Genomic DNA, 20,222 nt, shown 5'->3' on the forward strand with positions numbered 1-20,222 from the left:
GTACTTTGTAAATGCTCTGAATCACACCAAAAAGGAGGTCAGTTTGGCTCCACCAGCCTGCCTTTAGGATTGCTACCGCTAAATACTTCCCATGACCCCCTTGGAGTTGGGAAACTTTCCTCACAGAACTTGTAGGGAAAGTCACACGTGTTTAACTGGAGGCAGTGATTTCAGATCTCTTGCTGGAAACGGCCTGGAAATCAATCCATTTTTAAAAAGCAAAGAAAACTTTGGAATGCTATAAACATTTTATTTATTTTTTTAGAAAGTATTTTCAGAAAAACAGACAGGAAAATAATCTAGATCATTTATTTATAATTTTAATAAAAACCTTTACATAATCCACATGCATAAAGACCCTCGATGAGCCAATCTGTAGAAGCACCTAACAGGTTAAACCTCATTGTCTGCCAGCGTTATCAATGATTGGCTGGCTGTGGGCAGACAGCAGTATTACAGAGTAGACCAATAGACAAGCTTTATTTTTCCAAAAATAATCAGTTTCTAAACACAGTAAAAGTGAAGACTGTACAAACTAGAGTAAATTGGATGTTACCAGCTGTTCACTTGCAGGATGTTCTTATGCTTGATGACATTTCTGTTCAATGATGTAATCCAGCTACACAGCAAACACAAACAAAACAGCATGTTCTGGGCTAAAAACAATTTGTCACATGGACTGATTTGAGCAGCTGCTTCCTTTAGTGCAAAACAGGCCTGATGCAATGTGTGAGAGTGCGCAGTAAATGCTGTGTACCTGAATCTACACAGGGAGCCCCCTCACATGCAGCTGCTTTTAATAATAATAAAAAAAAAAAACCTTGAGCCAATTTAAAATGCCAAAGCCTTCGATAACCAGGCTATTTGCTTTTCAGGCGAGCCAACCTCCTTGATAGCGTTCTAATTCTAGCACAGAGTTTGCTTTCAGTTAGAAGCACCTGGCCTGGAATCATGAAACCCAGCATTTCTAGACAGAGTTCTTTTGTTTTATTGAAGGCTTGCAATAAACTACACACGGATAAACTCACATTGGGTCTGTTTCCTTCAGAGGCCAGAACAGACCATAAGGCACATGCACTCCTGCGTCAGCTCCCTCTGGCCTGACTCAGAGAAGCTTCCTTTCTTGCCTTTTAAAACAAGGGGGTTTACACATTTGCAGGTTTCCATCCTCCCTACTAAAACAGAGGGAGAACCCCACTCTCTATACCCTGGCTTTAGAGAAGTTACAATCCTCTACTCTCCCCCACCCACAGAACAAACCCATTAAACAAAGCTCAGTTTAAAAAGCCATCCAGTTGGTTCAGACACCAACAGTTCATCTGCTTAACTAGTACAGCACCGCTAGATTGAGTCTGTCCACTCCAAATCATTGTCCTGAAGCGTGCTTCACTGTCCTCCGTGCTGCAGCTAATGAGATTAGGAAATATCTGCCAAGGGACCAAACGTACAAACTATCACTTTTCCTCCACAGGTACACTCTGGCTTGCAGATGGGTGCTGCAAGAAGTGCTTTATTAGCTCTAGAAAAGCTGTCATGTAGTTGAGGATGCTCACCAAAGAGGTCCAAGTCTTACTCTGCTCCCCCAGGTTACAAAAATTCCTGCATTAGCCCACACATGGAGCCACTTTGCGCCTCTACGGAAAAGCTCTATGTGGCTACAGAGACTGCTGCCAGGGGGAGGTTTACCCCAAAAACAAGGGTAAAGGTCAACAAATGATAAAAAAAGAGTCCGTCTGTAGAAGCACGCAGGCCTCACTGAGTCACCACAGTCAGTTCTCGTAGATACGACTGTGTGAGACTGCGCAGCTCCTCCAAGGCATAGTCCTCTGGCATGGGAAGCCGGCCAATGTGGGGAGCAAGCAGGCGAAGTGGGACTCGCTGCACATCGGGCGTGGAGTCAGAGGCAGGTTCAGGAGAATGCTGTAGGCTCAGGACCACCCGCAGCAGGTTAGCAACACGTTTGGCCATATCTGCAAGTGAGCAGAGAATCAGTGAGAATTTAGCCACCTTCCACACAGAATCCTGAAGACTGAAGGTAGCGGAGGTCTAACAAGCTGAGTATTTGAAAACCTCCTCTCCATCAGGAGTTAATTTAAACAGCAGTGCAAAGGCCAAATCTGGAGACAGGCAGCTTCTGTGTCCAATCAAATACTTCCTTTAGCATTCCACTGCTCTGATCACTGATCTCTTCAATACTGCCTGCTCCAACCAGTATACCTAGGCTTTGTCTTCACTGACACAAAGGTGTTTGGGGTTTTTTCCATCTTTTTACAGCAAGATAACTATTGCTGGATAAATTACCTCGCTGTAAAATCTGGAGTGGAGAAACAAGGCACTGGTAGCGTTTACCACAAGCTAGCTAGGCAAGGTCAGCCCCATACCCCAGGCTGTAGGGGACCTCTACTACTTGATCTCATCGTAAAACTAAAGTGCCCTGTCTGCTTTATGTTTTCACAGTGGGAGAGCCAACATGCATTAGTTATCCCAGAGTAAATACCCTTCTTCAGTGAAGATGTAGTCCTAACCTATTCTTGGGTGCTCAGGGCACTTCTGGAGAGCTAATACCTTTGGACAGAGTGGTGGCATTCAACTTAAGTGGCTCTACAATTAGAATACTCCAGGAATCACTCACTGGTGCACCTAGGTCCCTCTTATTCTCTCCCTGCGGCCCATAATAGTCTGTTCTCCTGCGGGCTGTAATACTTTGGTCTCATTTCAGTTGTTGAGTTTACTGTACAGGTGCTGGGTGGGGTTGGTGGCCAGGTCAGACTAGATGATCTGGTTGTCCCCTTCTAGCCTTAAATTCTGTGACGACCTCTTACGTCTCTGGGTGGCTGCTTGAATTAGATGGCAAGTGGGTAGAATCCCAAGGCTGAAGAAACCTACCATTGACAGCTAGTTGCTGATGGCCCTAGTTAACTGAGTGCAAAGAAATCTCCAAAGGCAGGAGGAGAGAAGTGGCAAGTAGCATGCAGGGTACTGCAGCGCCTTTGTGGCTATGACTAAAGACACAGAAGGTGGTCAGTCATTTACTACAATCTGGCAGCTGAGTGGTTCCATTCAGTGTTACTGAGAATTATCAATTTATTTTGTACCAGTATTAGTAGCTTTATATGCAGATTGTTTTTGAGTCTCTGGAGCCCTACAGGGACTTAATACTGACAGGCCATTGGGACAGCACACCTGTCAAATTAGTCACAGATGAACAGTAAACAGAGTAAAATAAAATGCCAGATACATGTAAAGCAGCCACGACAGCAACATTTATCACCTGCTCCAGCCCTACAGCAGGAAATGCAAGCCAAAGCAAAACACAGCCATAAATTCTGGCATTATGGTGTGATGGCCAGTATTTGTCAGGTTAGGTTGTAAGTTGAGATGCAAATACCATTTAAAAAGTTAACTATTAAAAATACGTCCTTTAAACGGTTAACTATTTAAGCGGCTGAGGCCGGGGCTGCTCCAGACAGGCGCCACCCCTCCAGCCGGCACGGGGGTTAACACTTAAGGCGGTTAACCAATATGACTATGCTTACTGGTTAACTTTTTACAACCCTAGTTGTAAGATCCCTGCCTCGAGAAGCTTGACTATCTCCCTGTGTGCATTGCCACACACACCTAAGACTGTACAAACAGCCTTACCAGACTGAGCCAATCGGTCCTTGGCATTGTGGCACTGTATCTGTTCTATCCTGTTGCATAGCGACGTCACTTTGGTATGTAACCTCTCCAACTCATATGCAGAACAATCCAGCTGAAAGCAAACCCAAGACAGTCAGTCAATTACACAATAGAATGGCTTCAATTAAAAAGAACAATTTGTAGGCTCTTTGTGGCCTCCTGTACCAGGCTACCATGCCAATAAGAGTTAGAACAAATATTTTAGCAGAGAACATAAAGTCTGAAGTTCTTGACTGTGGCAATCCAAGCCAAAGAACTTCTCAACACAAAGTAGTTTTAGTTTTGCAGCATGTTTGTAAGGAGCAGATGAAAACTAACTTCTGTTGTCTAGCTTGCAAAAAAGATAGCTAGATAGCTAGAGGGAGGAAAAGGTAAAGCAGCAGCACCATCGAGATGTGTGGGTGCCCCATTGGTAAACACATGGTTTTGTCGACATTACCCTTTCTCCCTTTCCTTCCCCTCACCTGATTCTGTCATGTTGAATTAAGACTTCTTCAGGGCAGAGACCACTTATTCTGTGAAACCTCTAGTATATTTCTAAGTGTCCAAACATATGCAAGAGAAAACTGACATGCCCATGTCTGTGAGGGAGTATCTAAGCGTTTACTAAACAGTGAACATGCAGCTATTTTAAAAATAAAAAACTCTGTTCATATGAACACTGAAAAAAAAAAACCAGAATTTTTACAGTTACCTGCTGAATCCTGTCGAGCATTTCGATGACCCGGATGTAGTCCAAATAAACCAGCCCCGCTGTGTCCCAGTCCTGGATGAGTGTACTTCGCTCTGGAGGGGACAAATCTTCTAGGAATCCTTTTAGGTAGTTGTAGTTTTCATTAATAATAGCATCTGAAGAAGACAACTGGATAAGAAACCTCTTGCTCTAAACTGGTACCTTTCAGTATAGCTGATGGATACTTGGATGAATATAGGAAGATTGAGGGCCGATAAGTGTCTATCAAGGCTAACAGCTACACAACATTAGAAAGTCAAAGGGGGAGTAGCTTAAGGACTAGTAATGGTAATGGTAAATTCAATCTTAATCCTAGTTTCCAGGTTCAAATCTGGCCAGGAACAGTAACGATCAGAAATTTTTACTGAATTTGTGGCCTATGGGGTGGGGGGTGGGGAGAACACACAAAAAAAACTTGCTACTTCTTCTATAGCTGTTGTTCTTTGAGATGTGCTGCACAGGTCCATTCTACTTCAGGTGTGTGCACGCCTAGTGCACCAGAGCCAGAAATGTTTTTCTCTTGACGGTACCGCTTGGTGCAGCTCATGTGCCTTTAGCACGCTTACAGGAGAAGGTGGATGGATCATGGAATGGACATGTGGACATCTTCAAGAATGGTTACAGAAGTAGTTAGTAACAGTTTTTTCTTCAAGGGATTGAAAAGGTCCATTCCATTTCAGGTGATAAACTGTTGAGACTGGAAAAGGGTTTCAGTGTCTACCTGAACAATTGAACTACTCACCCAAATTTCGCATCATTCCTGGATTGCTGGGATATAGCACAGTGTCTTGTAAAAGTATACAATGACGACCATGTTGCAGCATTACCAATATGTCATATAGATACCGGAGCCAAAAAAGCAGAGGGAGCTGCTTGGGCTCTTTGGGGTGAGCTACCACCCTTCCTGGTGGGATACTTTGGCACTGTCATAGCACAGACATATGCAGGATGAAATCCACAATGAAATCAGTTGCAAAGAAACTGGGAAGCCTTTACTTATGTGCACAACTGAAATAAACAGCTGTGTAGACCTTCTAAGAGACCTAGTTCTGTCCAAGTAAAAACACCAATGCCCTTCTGACAGCCAAACTATGAAGGCTCTCTTCATTCTTACCCTCCTTTTTTCCTAAGCCACATTCTCGTAAGTATATGGCTTCACTAAAGTGAAACTTAGGAGGAAAAAAACACTTTAGAGAGGAACTTGGGATGAGGATGCAAGTACACTTTTGTCCTTATAAAAAAGGACACATGGAGGGGTCAGCAACCAGGGCACAGAAATTCACCATCCTCCCAGTGGAGAAAATGCCCACCAAGAACGCTACCTTCGTAAACAGATGTAAGAAAGAAGCGGTCGCCACCGGCTCGAAAGGTAGCTCCACAAGTGCAGGTAGTACCAAATTCAAGTCCTGTGGACGGATGGGATCCTTTATGCGGGGCTTCAGCCTGTCCACGCCATTTAAGCATCTGATGATCATCAGGTTAGAAATCTCTGATCTGCCATCTATTGGTGGGTGGAATGTAGGGAACAGAGGCCTTAATGCTTCAGGTGAAGCAAATAATCCAGGATATGCTGGTTAGCCAGGATTGGCAAAATACCCATCTGCTGAGACTAACTGGAAAAATCCTTCTGTTTCATCAGGTAAGCATATCCAGTAGACAGTTTCCGGATGTTTAGAAGACTGTTTTCCATGTCCACAGAACATTCAGACTCTTGGAGTTAACCACAGAGCATCCATGCTGTAAAATGAAGGGTGCACGCGTTGGGATCTAACAGCCGACCATGGTTCTGGGATATTATGCCAGGTTCCTGAGGCAGCGGTACTGGACTCCCGACAGACATTTAGCAGACTGGAGAACCAATGCTGACGAGGCTAGGCTGGTACCATAAGAATTATGCGTGCTTGGTCCTGCTGGAGCTTGTGCAGTATTTTCAGGAGCAGATGAATAGGACAGGCAAACAGCAGCTTACCCTTCCATGAGACATAACATACTAGGCTTAACCCTGGACTGGACAGGACAAGAAAGAGTTGCAATGCTCGGAGGACTTGATCATCAATAGTACTGCGAACTTCTGCCCCTACCTGGAAATAACATGGCAGCAAGTGTGCCGGAGAGTGGAGAGGGACTAGTACCAGTAGGCCTACCTTTCGCATGCCTGGAGAATCCCCTACCAGGAGCATAAGCAAGTCTCTTGCTGCCACATTACCCTGAGACCTGGGTATGACAGTTGCTTCCCTGAGAATGTTGGCACTGCAGTAAGAGTCCACATCAATGGCCTGGAAACCAATGCTGGAGTCAACTTTTTCAGGGGTGAGGCAGAGGCCAGTACCAGGGAGAGTCACCTACCTGCCTATTCCACTGCTCTGCTGGTAAGTGACAGGAGATCAAGTTTCCTGGTGCCAAGATCTGATTTACCCAACTTAGAATAGTGCTCCCCGGATTTCTTGTGCTTTTACCTCAGTGCCAGAGAAGGGGATCAGTGCCTTCCCTCCAACAATCTTCTCGGGGACCAAGGGGGAAGCAACATCCAGAGAGGTACTCCTAGCTGAGATGGAAGTACACTATTTTGCACCCAGAGCAGAAAGGCTCAGAAGGTGGACAATAAGCCAGCTTCCAATAAGCAGGTGGCGCAGTCTCACCTCCCCGTCCTTTTCTGTACACAGCTTGAAGACTACACAGGTCTGGCAGCAGTCTCAAACACGGCCATCACCCAGACATTTCAGACACTTGACGTGAGGCTCACCCAACCCACACAAGACTTAAAGCCTGGGAAATGAGGCATGCCCCAGTACTGAGTGTCAACACCGGTGCTAAGAGGGACTCGATGCCAGAAAACTAAGACAAGAAAGAAAGAAAATCTAGACTATGTATAAGAACAAGTAGCTCTAAACCAGAAAACATACTAGTTAACTATACAGAAATACACAGGAAACCACCGATAGGGGAAAGCATAGATAAACAAGGTAACATGGTCCAGCTACCGACCACAGGCAGTAAGAAGAAGCCAAAGGTGGATCCAGGGAAGCGCTCCCCTTTACACCTTAAGGCAGTTGCACAAGTGTGCTGAAGGCACATGTGTCGCTCCGATGGGTACCACAAATTAGAAACATCTCGGACTCTGGTGCACTGAGCATGCACACACCTGAAGTGGAATGGACATGTGCAATCACTCGAAGACATGAATTTGTTGTACCACCTCAATTCCTAGAAAAAGGAGTGACCAGAGGGGCCAGGAGCCCAATGGGAATGAGGACCACTATCTTGACCCCAGAAGTGATCCCTGCAAGTCAGGGCTGGGGCACATAAGGTTAAATATGCATCACCCCATGCTGTGTTTTATACGGAGGACTTCCATATCAGGGTATCAAGCATCAGATTTACTTTAATACAGCCAACAGACCCACTTAATGTTACTGACAGCCACTGCCCAGGCATACTGCTGCTAGTTAGAAGCCCTTTTACCAGGAATGAGCTGTCCCAGACCCTCATCTTGCAGAACATTCAATGACATTTGTCAACATCTTTCAGTGTGCAGAAGCCCACATGACAAAGCTAGGAGACAAATAATCTCACCTGAGGCTAAGTGCTTGATGACCAGTTTGTGACACTGGTTCCAGTGTCCAGCTTTGAACAAGTAGAGGGCCTCTTTATGCTTATCTCCCTCCATCCTTGCCCGAACTGCCTTAGCTTCATGAATCCATTCTGGTGGAATGCAGAGCTTTTGTGTCAGGAAAGTCTCCTTTGTCCAGGATTCTGGCGTTTCCGACAGCACGCAGTGGCGGTTTAAGAATTCACGCACTGCTTTCTCACGTGTGCTAATGGGAACAGACAGCAACTAGCTATTCAAACAGGTCATTTCATGTTTCACCCTCAAAAATCAGAGCTCTAGGAATGGGCATATTTTGTGAGCAGTCACTTGTAATATCTGTAATTAGTATTAAGAGGCCTATAGCTATGGCGCAAGTAATGACTCCCAAATTCATAAGAAGCAATCCACGTTAGCCATACATAATATTCCCTTGCATATCAGTTCTTAACACTGAAGCCTTTTGAGAGGAATGATCCTATTCTGTGGTCTAAACAAAGTCAAGAGGTGATAAGTGAGTGGGCGGCGTTACCTGGAATAGAGTTTTAGCAGAAAGCAGCTATTTTAAAAGGCATTTTTAGACCAGGGGTCCCCAAACTGTGGGGTGTGGCTCCAAGGGGGTTGCAGAGGAACATTTGGGGCTGGGGAGGGAAAGCCACACAGCCCTGGCCCCTAGGGCTCCGGTAGTGGCCCCAGCCTCGGCTCCCTTACCTCTGTCCACATGCCCCTCTCCCAGAGCTGCAGCCCAACTCCTGGCCCCTGGGAGGGTGGGGAGGGAAGGAACACTGACAGGGATTGGGGGGGAGGGGGGGGGGGCGCCATGAGGTAATAAAGTTTGGGGGCCACTGTTTTAGATAGATTAATCCATTTATGGTTAGTATGACACAAGTTAGTTAGATTTTGCCAGACAGTTTTGAGAGTTCAGTACTCCTAACACCTACTAGCAAAAGTGATAAAGGATCAAGGTGACACCATAAGTGTGTGACCCTAAAATGCCAACAAGCCTAGATTCCAACATAAAAAAAGTGGGAGGAGACCCCATTGAAGAGTGTCAAGCTGTGCTCTAATGCCTATCTCTAGCGATAAAGAGATTCTTCAATGAGAACTAAGGGAACAGGTCTGAGATGAAGACCCCGCAGCTCACTTGGCCATAACTGGATTGGCTCTACAACAGTGAAACTCAGACTGGCTCAGGAGCCACAAGTGGCTCTTTAATGCGTCTCCTGTGGCTCTTCGCAGCAAATGATATTAAAATACTATGCGATTTAATTAACAACCAATCAGGATCTTTTTACTATGTTATTAACCAATTGTGGAATATTTGTTCGGTCATTTTGCTGTGAGAATAGAAAATAGCAAATGAAACCAGGAATTCACACGACGGTGGCTCTTTTGGGTAATGCTGATCTCCAATTTGGCTCCTGAACCACTGAGGTCTGAGTATCACTGCTCTGCAGTATTAAGAGTAGTTATGGAACAGTCACTGAAGTTAGACAATTTGAACACAGGGTGAACTAATGAGTAAGTATTTTGTCACTCTGACTACCTACATTTTAGGACTCAAATATTTCCTTGAAATGCAAATTATATTTTTAAGTGGTCAGTATGAAAAGAATAAACTTGAAAGAACACCCTTGAAATATCATTTTTAAAACTCTTTTTCAATTTTACTTTACTTTTAAAGTGCGCCTTCTCTTGCTGATGTTTGTAGGGGGGGGTTTCACCATGATCAAAACTAACTGTACACTAAAACTGAAAAAAAATTTTGGCTAACTTATGAGTTACAATAATGTTAGATGTTACACAACTTATTCAGACCTGAAGAGCTAAGATCGAAAGCCAACAGAAGTTGGTCCAATAAAAGTCTGCCTTGTACTTACTGTGTATTGGATGTATGCAGCAGTACAAAAATGGCCCATTCCCAGAGTCCTTCACTTTCAAGCTGGGCAGCATAGCTGGCATTCAGCACTCCTTGACACTGCTCTGATAGATGAGTGTAATTCAAGGCTCTAAGTACTTCCCACAGGTGCCAACTAAGACGGTAGTCCAAGGGGTCGGAAGTAATACTTCTGGGGTCAAGCAGCTGATTGAGATCATAGCATCTGCAGAGAGATGGATTCAGAACATAAGTAACAAGAAGTGGACAAGTACTTCATTGGACCCACAACAAATCCAAGTATTGGTGATACTTCGTTCCTGACAATTCCTTTGTTTTCTTTACTGAATGCCTCTGGAAGCAAGTTAGTGTCCTATTTGAACACAAGTTCAATAGTTAATATCCTATCAAGCTTCTTTGAGTTTGCATCCAGAGTGCCATGTTTCCTCTGAGGAATATGCACCTGCTGTGTTATTTTTATCAGCAGCTTAAAAGAAGGCAACTGCACATGAGAAGATAAGAATACTTCACCCTCATTCAGAACACAAGCTGAAGTTACAGGAGAACAAGTATAGTTACAGACAAGCCTTCTATACTGGGCTGCTAGCTTCTGATCAAATAAAATGTCCTTTCCAAAACTGTCAAAAGAAAGCTTTTATGTGGCCTGTCTTACTAACATTCAGAGATGCTAAATTGATGCCTCATTTCTTTTCAGGACCAACTTCTTTCCCAGACACAAATGGGCTGTACCACTCTTTCTGCAAATACCAGTAACTTGGCGGTTGTCTTATTTGGGGAACAAAGCCCTGGAAATTTGGGTCTGGGAGAATTTTGCTTGCTGCTTTTCCCCAAAAAGCTATATATGTTAGGATCTTAACTGGGTAAGGTGGGAGTACTGAACTACTTCTGTTTGCATTGCAGGAGGCAGGGAATTTGGTGCAAAGGAGAGTAGCCAAACCCCAGAGACCTGTGGGGAAGTATTCACTCCCAGTGGTGTTTCCTCCAACATCTTGGATTTAGGGACAGATCATGTGAGAGGAGACATCTATGACTAATTAATTCTATATCTGCAGAACAGCAAGAGTGATGGATCCAATAAACAGCTCTTTAGGTGTTCGGATTCCCATTTACCTGTCGCTGTAGAGCTTTAACAAGTGAAAGCAGACATCTCTCAGGGGTCTCTTTGTACTGTCATCTTCCTCAAGTACACAGCCAGAATCCTCTAGGTAGGGAGGCAGGGGACAGCAGGCATATTTCTCACACTCCGGGGTGTTCTGTAGAGTATTGTACCACAGACTACACTTAGTGACAGCAAGCCAAATAGAACAGCACTGCTACATACACAGCACACATTCAGAACCTCACAACTCCTGTGAATTATGAATCTGATATGCTTTCTGCTTCAGCAAAGGACACCCACATGTGAGACTGTCAGTGTAGAGGCCATTAGCTTGCCTTTAGTAGCCACCTGTGGGAGGTGTATTCCACCTATTTAAAATACCCTTGCAGTGTCACCTGGCTCTTTTACATTGTAATGCAATGTTTTTTCAGTTTGCTGTTTTAAAAAGCTAGGAAGTTGCACACACACAAGATAAATTTTTTAAAAGGCTACAGAGTCAAGCACACCAAAGTTAGGAAGTGCCAGAATTAAGGCTGCACCGCAACCTTCATTTGGCCCCCTTGTGCACATGCATTAGGATTCAGAAATTCCCCGATCACACTTTTTCTCACAGGACCACTGCCTCAGTCAGTACACAAGCTGGATGATGCTCATTCGGTAGAATCCAATATTTTGTTTTATCTTCCTCGTGTTGCTCTAGGCCTTCTTAGCTGAACACTGAAACCCATTCTCTGAACAAAAAGCTGATTTCTTCAAGGGTTTTTCTATGGCACTTATTGTAGCTTCACTAAGAAGCAGGGATTCTACAGACAGTTTCCTTCACTACACAATCCTGATTCATCCCCAGAGCACCATCCATCATCCTGTGCACTGAAAAGAGTCTAATTACATGATCACAAACTATCATAATTAAGACTAGTTTTAGTCACAGGTATTTTAGTAAAAGTCATGGACAGGTCACGGGCAGTAAGCAAAAATTCACGGCTGGTGACCTGTTCATGACTTGTACTAAATATACCCAACTAAACCTGGGAGGGGGGGTGCCCTGCAGGTGCTCGGGGGGAGAAGACCGGGACCCCCACTGGTGCTGGGGGATGGCGTCTGGCCAATAGGAGCTGTGGAGGCGATGCCTGTGGGCAGAGGCAACGCACTGAGCTAGGAACTATGGGAGAGACATGTCGCCACTGCTGGGGAGGCCCCCCCCGTCCCAACGTAAGCCCAGCCCAGAGCCCTAACCCCCTCCTGCACCTCAACCCCCAACCCTGAGCCCCCTCTCACAGGCACCCAAACTCCTGCTGCTGCTGGGGAAAAAGGGAAAGGAAGAGGGCAGTGGCCCGAGTGCCCCAGCAGTGACTGGCCATGGGGCTGCCCAAGCAACCCTTGGGCCATCCGTAACGGCCGCTGCGGAAGTCACGGAGGTCCCAGAAAGTCATGGAATCTGTGACTTCCGTGACAAACTTGCAGCCTTAATCATAATGCATATGGACAAGAATTAAATTAAAATTGCATGACCATTTCTTAACTTTTGAGCGCTTGACTTTGCAGACTTTCTTTTAATGTACCTTTTGTGTGTGTAATTTCCTAGGTTTTTTTAAAAAAGCCAAATTAAGAGACAAAATTTCATAAAGGGAACATCATACATGGTTCATTACAAGGGTTAGAACCTGTAGATCCACAGAGACTTCTGCCTTAGTAGCTGCCAGGCTGTCCTTCTCTGAGAGCCAGGCACTAGAACCGAAACATTTTGCCCCTGGGTTTCACAGCTATTTGCTGACAGCAGAGGAATGCAGAGATTCAGAAATCCAGGGTTCTACTTCACGTTCTCAGGGAGAACACTCTAGTGATTACAGAACCATCTTCCTCAGCCCCTCCAGCTTGTGCTTGGCCTAATCCACCCCCTGGGACCACTCATCCACCACCACCTAACTGGTTCCTCATCCTAGTCTCCCACTTGCCAGCCCTCCGGATGTCTCTGAGCCCATCTGCATTTCAGTCAGATAGTTTCCTTCTTGCTGCCAAGGAACCAGCAGGTGGAGCACTGAGCACACTGGAGAGTCTCCCCGCTCTCAGTCCCTGTGCGGTGCCTGTGCAGTGCCACTGCAGCCCGACTGCTGGGAAAAGACTGTTCAGCCCATGGAGTATGCTCAGTACAGATGGAATCAGAGAATCTACCTGCCAAACTCAAAGTCTGCATGAGAAGGGCGATTTTCAGAGGCTCATAACCTGGCCAAATTTTCACAAGGATGTTACAAGACATATTCCTTACACCAGGGTGACCCTTTATCCAAATTTCAAGTCCCTGCTCCAAAGCATGGAGGTGCTTACAATGAAAGTAGTAAGAGCTTAGTAAATCAATGTATTTTTCCCAAATCTCATCCTGAGAAACAGCTGAACTGATTTTGCTTACGTTTTCCAAAAATTTCAGACACCCACCACAAAATTTGTGCCTGAAGTTTAAAGTTTAACAAAGTAATAAGCAGGACCTGAAAACAGGGTCCTATAATGGAAAGGGTTGGGCAGACTCCAAACATCGCTACATGCCCGGCATATAATTAAGTACAAATATTCAAAACACGAGAGGTTTGTTGTGGGTTTGAAAGGCTTGCACCAACTGTTCACAAATTGCCATCTGAAGTTCCGTTTAGATATTTGTTCAAAGAAGCAGCCTTTGTAAAAAGAGTGATGAAATGGGACTTTCAGTTTTCTTGGAATTAGCTGTAACTGCTAACCCATTTCTGGTCAAGATAGGATTGTACCACCACAATTTGCTGATTAATCCTGAATCAAGCCCCAGGAGAAACAGAAGCTGTCCTTTAAACAATAAGCCATGTTCTTAAGAGCACACAGAACACCTACTTTGCTGCAATGCCTGGACAGGAATGCAAGGAAGAGACATGTTTCCCTTTTTTAAAAGGCATGTAATGACATACCTGGAATGCTGCCTCGTACATGTTGAGTGCCTTCGAAATAGAAGCCGTTGGCGGAAGCAGATACCAGAGGTGGATAGCAATAGAACGCTTCCAGTCCAGCTGTGAGCACACATTAATGCTTTTTCTCTCAGATAACTGCCACACCTGAACAACAGATTGCAAGGGTTAAAGCAGGTTTGCAGTAAATGTTACACTGAGAACAAGCAATGCTTAGTTTTGTAGCGTCTGACTAGATTTTATGAGCAACATTTACCACTGAAAGGATGCATTAGGAAGAGACCAAATGAATCCCTTTGTATTTAATAGTTAGAGACTGGACACATGCCATTGGACTGCATGTGTTGGGAAGTCAGTATAATACTCCTTTTAACAGTGACTCTAGAACACGTGCTCCTCACTTAGCAAAAGCTAGTCTACAACAGCAGTTCTCAACCAACGGTCCAAGACCCCCGGGGGGGCCTCAAGCAGGTTTCAGGGGATCTGCCAAAATATACCGGAGAGCAGGGCCAGCGTTAGGAGTCTCTGGGGCAGAGGGCAGAAAGCCAAAGCCCGAGGGCTGCCACGTGAGGCTGAAGGTGAAACGGAAACCCTGCTGCATGGGTATGAAGCGAAAGCCTGAGCAACTTTGGTTCACGGGGCCTCCTGTGGCATGGGGTCCCCTGGCAATTGCCCTGCTTGCTACCCCCTAACACCGGCCCTGGCTTTTAATCTACTGGATATGCTGAACAACAGTTGTGGCACAGGCAGGCCATAGAGTTTTTAATAGCATGCTGGGCCTCAAAGAAAAAGGTGAGAAACCCCTGGTCTACAAGACCCTCACTTATTTTTCCTATCTAGCAGTAGCTAGCTTTCAATTATACAGATGTGACAGATTGTCAGCAAGACTTACGGGCTTCCCAGCCAGCAGAGCAAAGATGCGCAATCTCTCCTCCTGGATGAAGCAGTCTGCCTGCAATCCATGCCAGTCCACTAATTGCATTGTGAGGAGCTCCCGAACCTGCTGGCTGCCTACCAACTGGGAGAGGAGAAGGGCAAGCCTGTGATCTCCTGAAGGAAATAAAACAGCATGTCAGCAGAGTTTACTGGGACATCACAGACCACAATCCTACAACATGCAGTTTGGTTGGCTTGGAAAGTGAGGCTGTTTTCTAGTTCCTTATGCAATAACTGTTGAGCACAGTGGGATGGTAGGAAACAAGTGAATAAGGGGATTTAAAAAAAAAAATGGAGGTAACTTGTACTCTAAAGTCAGAAGTATGGAAATTAAAGTTAGACTAATTAGGTTTCCTTCAGAATCAGCCATAAGCGCAAGAAAGAACCAGGAAGGCAAGAAAAAGTTCAGTATTGTTAAAAGCTGAAGTAGTCATTTGAGCCAAACAAGTATGCTTCAAAAACCAATACCCAGCCCTAGAAGTTTAAATTATAGCTTGTAAAAACACAAACCACCGTAATCAGTTATATTAGCAGCCATTGCTATGTGCACTGATCAAGGAAAGAGTAAGTTTCAGGTGTACACGTCACACAGATTACAGCCGTTAATTAGAGAATGGTGGAAGTAAATGGCTTCCAGAGCATGTGCTCTTCCTACCTACACACTGTCACAACACAGAACTAAGAACTGGCCCAATTACAGTTGCTTTGCTACAGCAACGTTCAAGGCAGATTTACTGGGCTAGAAAGCAAGCTCTGAACACAGCAGATTTACATTATAACACTGAAATATGAGTTACAAGTAACAGCTGTAAGGTTCCCCAGAGAAATCAGCAGAAAGTGGCTAAGCTATTCCTGTCCATCTTAAGCTAGTAAAAATCAATACACTGAGTGGTCAGTTCCCCTCAGTAGGAAATCACTCAAGCCTCAGCCTAGGTATTAGAGTTTGAAGTGTAAAATGCCCTGTACCAGATTCCATCCTGAGGGAGACCAAGGTTTCTTCTCCTGTCCCCCAAAAATATTTGCAGTAGAAACATCTGATTTGCCCCTCAATAACCATGCAATTTCTGCAGTAAGGCTGAATCTAGCATTGATCTTGGTAACAATGAGGAAAAAAAAATGCAGCAGTCTCTGTATATCCCAAAGTCAGCTTCTTACCTGATTGCTGTGCCACCCTACAAGCCTCACTGATCCTCTTCCCAGTAAGGTAGCTAAACACAGCCTCTATGTGGTTCTCGTGCTGGGACAGTGAGACTTCCTCTTCGATTCGTGCTGCTGCAGTCTGCGATAACCAGCGGGAGAAGGCTTTCCTACGCTCCAGGGTTACAATGTACTCACTGGGCTCCTCCAAGCTGGCTTCTAACTCCTTCAGGTGGCCCCAGATTGCCTCACACAACATCCATGTCAAACACCAGTACTTCACCACAGCTGGAGAACAAAAAATTAAGTGGTCACAGAAGAGAGACATACATACTAGGAATTTGGAACAATGCTGTAGAGGGGGCTGTGTCAGTCCTATATTTGTCCTACATTCATAGGGGACAAGACTACTTACTTTGAAATTTAAATCAGCTGATTAGCACCCCACAATGCATCAGCCCAGCATGCATCTGATCCAGCCATTTTAAAGTTAATAAAACCAAACAAGGTGGCCACAACCAGTCGACTATTTTAAATGTCTGTCAATACAGTAAACACTATCCTGGAGAAAGATCGAGAACATTTTGCTCCTTTCTGTGTTTTTGTATTTCCAATTCTCTGTTCATTTTATTCAGATTGTGCTGCACTAAAGTTATTTGAAGTGAACTTGTACTAAACTGCTCTATCACTTAGATTCTATGCTCCCCCAATGTATATAACTTGATACTCACATTCTATTTCAGCTGCGTCTCCACAAAAGTCTCTAACCCAGTCAGCATAGTCATGGATGGCAGACACTCCTGGGTTGGCTGCTAAGAGAGGACAACGTTCATCTACATGGACAGTGCTGTGTTTGAGCTTTATCTCCAGAGGGATGAGGTATAACTGCTGGTCTCCGTCTGTCTTCCTTCGTTCTAAGGTCAGCTTCTCTATATGAACCTTGAAGGGAGATTCTGAAAGTCTGGGGAAGATAACAGTAGTATTGGAAAGATATAGATACTTAACAAGACTAACAGATGTGTAAAATAATTCTTATGTAGAAACACCCCTCTCCTGTTCCTGATCATCAGGTGGATAATAAATCCAGAACCCATTTCTCTACCTGAATGGGATGTCAATATATTCAATAGGTACTCAATCCCAGGAACAGATAAAGGCCAAATTGTGGACGCTGTGATTACAGAATGAACTGCAAACATCCTGAAACTGGCAGTGTGCTTGAATCATGGGACATGAAGAAACCTGATCCTAGAATTCCATCCCTTATTTGGAACATAACTACCCAAACTATAGAAGTACTATAAAAACATTTCTAGAGTTATGGACACATCATCAGGAAGCACTAGCCTAATGTCCCTGCGAACTCCATTGCAAGCTTGGCCTACATTCTGCAGCTCACGGGAGCAGCAGACAGGAAGCTCTTTGAAAGTTTCATTTCAAGGGGAGATGCTCCAGTATTCCCAACACTAAATGTCAACCCACACTAGCAGCACTCAGTGGGGAAGATATGGGCCCATATTTATTCACAGCTTCGTAGTACTTAAGGCCAGAAGGGGCTGTTAGACCATCTAGTCTGACCGCCTATACATCACAGGCCCATAAATTTTTACCCAATACAAGATTCAACAAGGTTCACTTTAAAGACAAGGACAGATGGCTCTCTATATACTCCAGTATATCTGCAAGGGAGAACTAGTCCTATGGATTAACACTCACGATTTAGGAGCAACAGGAGTTGGCAAGAATCCATATTCCATAGAGTCATTGCGAAGATCCTCAGGCTCATTTGACCCACTCAGTTTATCTCCACTATTTACAAGAGTCCAATTGGGTCCCCAACCAACACGAAATGAGCGTCCCATGAAGAGTGCCATATCCATTAGGAGTTTTCCTTTTCCGTAAGTGACAGATTTTTCCAGAGGTATTAGCCCCTGCTGCCTACAGGCACCCACTGTTTTCAGCTGCACCTCTGGGGCTGCGCTGGGCATGGAGAATGCAGAGGGTAGTGGGGAAAGCCCAGACCAAGAGGCTGCAGATGGAGGATTGCCTAAAGAGGAAGTTCTTGGTCCATGAAAATCTTGCAGAGAAGCACTTTGGAGGAAAGACACACTTGCAAGTTTGGATTGCAGCAGCCCTCCAACTGAAAGGAAGATCGGAGAACTTAAGGAAACTCAAGGTCTCTGCATTTAACAGGTCATTTAAGATGTTCTGAAATTCCACCAAAACTATTCAGAGCAGCTAGTAATCAATAGCATTTACTATACAGTTAGGCATGCCTGGTTTTAACACAGCTGACTGTAGCATGAATGGGACAACAATTATGGTCATGAACAGTCACATACTAGGCTATAGCACAATTGTCCAAGCCATGGTACAAACTAAGCACTACACCAACAAGGGCCTTTAAGTACCTCAGAGAAAGAACAGACACCCCTCTGTGCCAGACAAATGTGTGTGGCCTTAGACAGATTTAGAACAGACATGGCTTTAGTCACCTGAAGGTGCCTCAGGAAACAGTAAGCATTGCTATTAAGTACCACTGGACTTAAATTGGCTCCTTATGGAGACACCCCAGTTAAGCACACTTCATTTAAGTGGACCATGCAGTGCTAATGTTGGCAACATAGCAACTTTCTTAAATATACAAGCTACGTTTTCTCTTGTGGTCATAGTTGTCAGTTATGCGCATGCAATTCCTGCTCGTGTCAAAGTGAGCTGCATGTGTAATTAATGGCAAAATACCCTTACTGGCAGTTAATTAGTATTAAACCCAATCTCTTTATACCATCCTAATGCTCTCAAATGGGTATTTAAATAATGACCCAGTTTGAACACTGTTAGAGATCAGACTTGAAAGAGAGTCAGTATCTAGAAGGTTAGGATAATTCACAAGAGACCCCAGCTGCCCAAAACAAGTTTTAAATGTTGTTTTTTCCCAGACAAACTATTTTAAAGTTAACGTCTGTGGGTATCTCCTGGTGCAGACATATGGATCCTTACAGTACCTGAGGAGTGTCTTTTCTGTCCTTGCAATGCTGAAATTGGAAGCCTGGGAGAGCAGATCTCTTGAGAAGTATCCATTTTTGTAGGCTGTTTGCCAAAGTGATGATCCAGGATCAAGTCTACATCCTCTTCATCAGCGAGCAAGGAAGCTTTCATGATCTAAAATGATCATAGAACAAGACTGCATGCTAGCACAACAACCCCTTGATACAAATTAGCAGTGGATAGCAGGTCTAACTAGTGTCTCCCAAAAAAACAAGCCACCTTTAAAAGTTACATATGAACCACCACTGATCCATTCATGCTGAAACTTACATTTCAAATTAGATCATGAGTTATCTGATGGGATGGTTATAAAATGAACTAAAAGCAATCTATTATGAGGAACCAGTGATTTAAGTCACCTACTAAACTACAATGGTGGTGTCCTATTTAATATCCAATACTGATCAATACGACCTTAGGTGCTGATACAATGTTTTCTCAGACCTTGTTTAGGTTGTCAGTACTCAAATGGAAAACCAAGTAGTAACTGAGTACTGCAAGTGGGGGAGTTGTATTAGTTTTCCTTTGACCCAATATTAAAATGCTAAAATAAATAGTCACCCATATATAGCACCTTGAGCACTATTTTTCAGCTGAGACAGCAAATAGTGGTCCTGTGTACTAGTGGTCACATTATCCAGATTTTCACAGGAGCAGGTATGTGATAGCCTGTCCTGGCTGGACACCAACACAGGCCATCACAGTACTTAATTGAATTCTTCTGTTTTAATCAGAAGAGACCTTTTTAACCTCCTCCCATAAAGCACTTTACCAATGATTAATACAGTAAAGCTCTTTGAGATTCCTGGGTATGGTAGATGAAATATATATTGTAATGTTCAAAGTTGTATATAAATAATATGCTCAAATCTGAAGACAAGCCACAGTGATTTGTCAGAAATTGGGCAGATGGATAAAGCAAGAGCAGGGCCTATCACTTAGATAACTATAGGAAGAGCAAGTTGCTCACCTGTAAGACATGGGGGTTTATACCAAGTGAAGATGCAATGTGCGTTGAAGCAGGCACCAGTTCCGGCTCTTCTGTAATGCTATCTTCTAGTATTGAATCCTGAGCTGGTTCCTGGGTGATGTCAGCCATATCACTGTCCAGTTCCACAACCCTCCCCAGCTGTTCCACTTCTGGGCTCTGCAGACACCAAAGACATGGAAACCATGTT

At 44.3% G+C, this 20,222-nt stretch overlaps 1 protein-coding gene across 9 annotated transcripts in view; it reads right to left on the bottom strand.

Annotated features, from left to right (window-relative positions):
* Nucleotides 1-236: 236 nt before the first annotated feature.
* Nucleotides 237-20,222, bottom strand: part of NUP98 (nucleoporin 98 and 96 precursor) — a 54,444-nt gene continuing 34,458 nt past the window's right edge. For 7 of the 9 annotated variants that reach the window (XM_065596619.1, XM_042840232.2, XM_042840235.2 and 4 more), the window contains 13 exons: nucleotides 20,015-20,191; nucleotides 19,002-19,158; nucleotides 17,713-18,136; nucleotides 16,728-16,957; nucleotides 16,015-16,284; nucleotides 14,816-14,973; nucleotides 13,927-14,070; nucleotides 11,008-11,150; nucleotides 9,881-10,102; nucleotides 7,988-8,229; nucleotides 4,376-4,530; nucleotides 3,643-3,754; nucleotides 237-1,970 (listed from right to left, as the gene is read on the bottom strand). In XM_065596619.1, the coding sequence (XP_065452691.1) occupies nucleotides 1,753-1,970; nucleotides 3,643-3,754; nucleotides 4,376-4,530; nucleotides 7,988-8,229; nucleotides 9,881-10,102; nucleotides 11,008-11,150; nucleotides 13,927-14,070; nucleotides 14,816-14,973; nucleotides 16,015-16,284; nucleotides 16,728-16,957; nucleotides 17,713-18,136; nucleotides 19,002-19,158; nucleotides 20,015-20,191 (2,652 nt within the window). In that variant the 3' untranslated portion in view covers nucleotides 237-1,752. Of the gene's footprint in view, nucleotides 1,971-3,642; nucleotides 3,755-4,375; nucleotides 4,531-7,987; nucleotides 8,230-9,880; nucleotides 10,103-11,007; nucleotides 11,151-13,540; nucleotides 13,663-13,926; nucleotides 14,071-14,815; nucleotides 14,974-16,014; nucleotides 16,285-16,727; nucleotides 16,958-17,712; nucleotides 18,137-19,001; nucleotides 19,159-20,014; nucleotides 20,192-20,222 lie in introns of those variants that run through there. The other 2 variants (XR_010601426.1, XM_042840237.2) reach the window with 2 other exon arrangements.

Source organism: Chrysemys picta, chromosome 1 (genome assembly GCF_011386835.1).
Source record: "Chrysemys picta bellii isolate R12L10 chromosome 1, ASM1138683v2, whole genome shotgun sequence".
NCBI lineage: Eukaryota > Metazoa > Chordata > Testudines > Emydidae > Chrysemys > Chrysemys picta.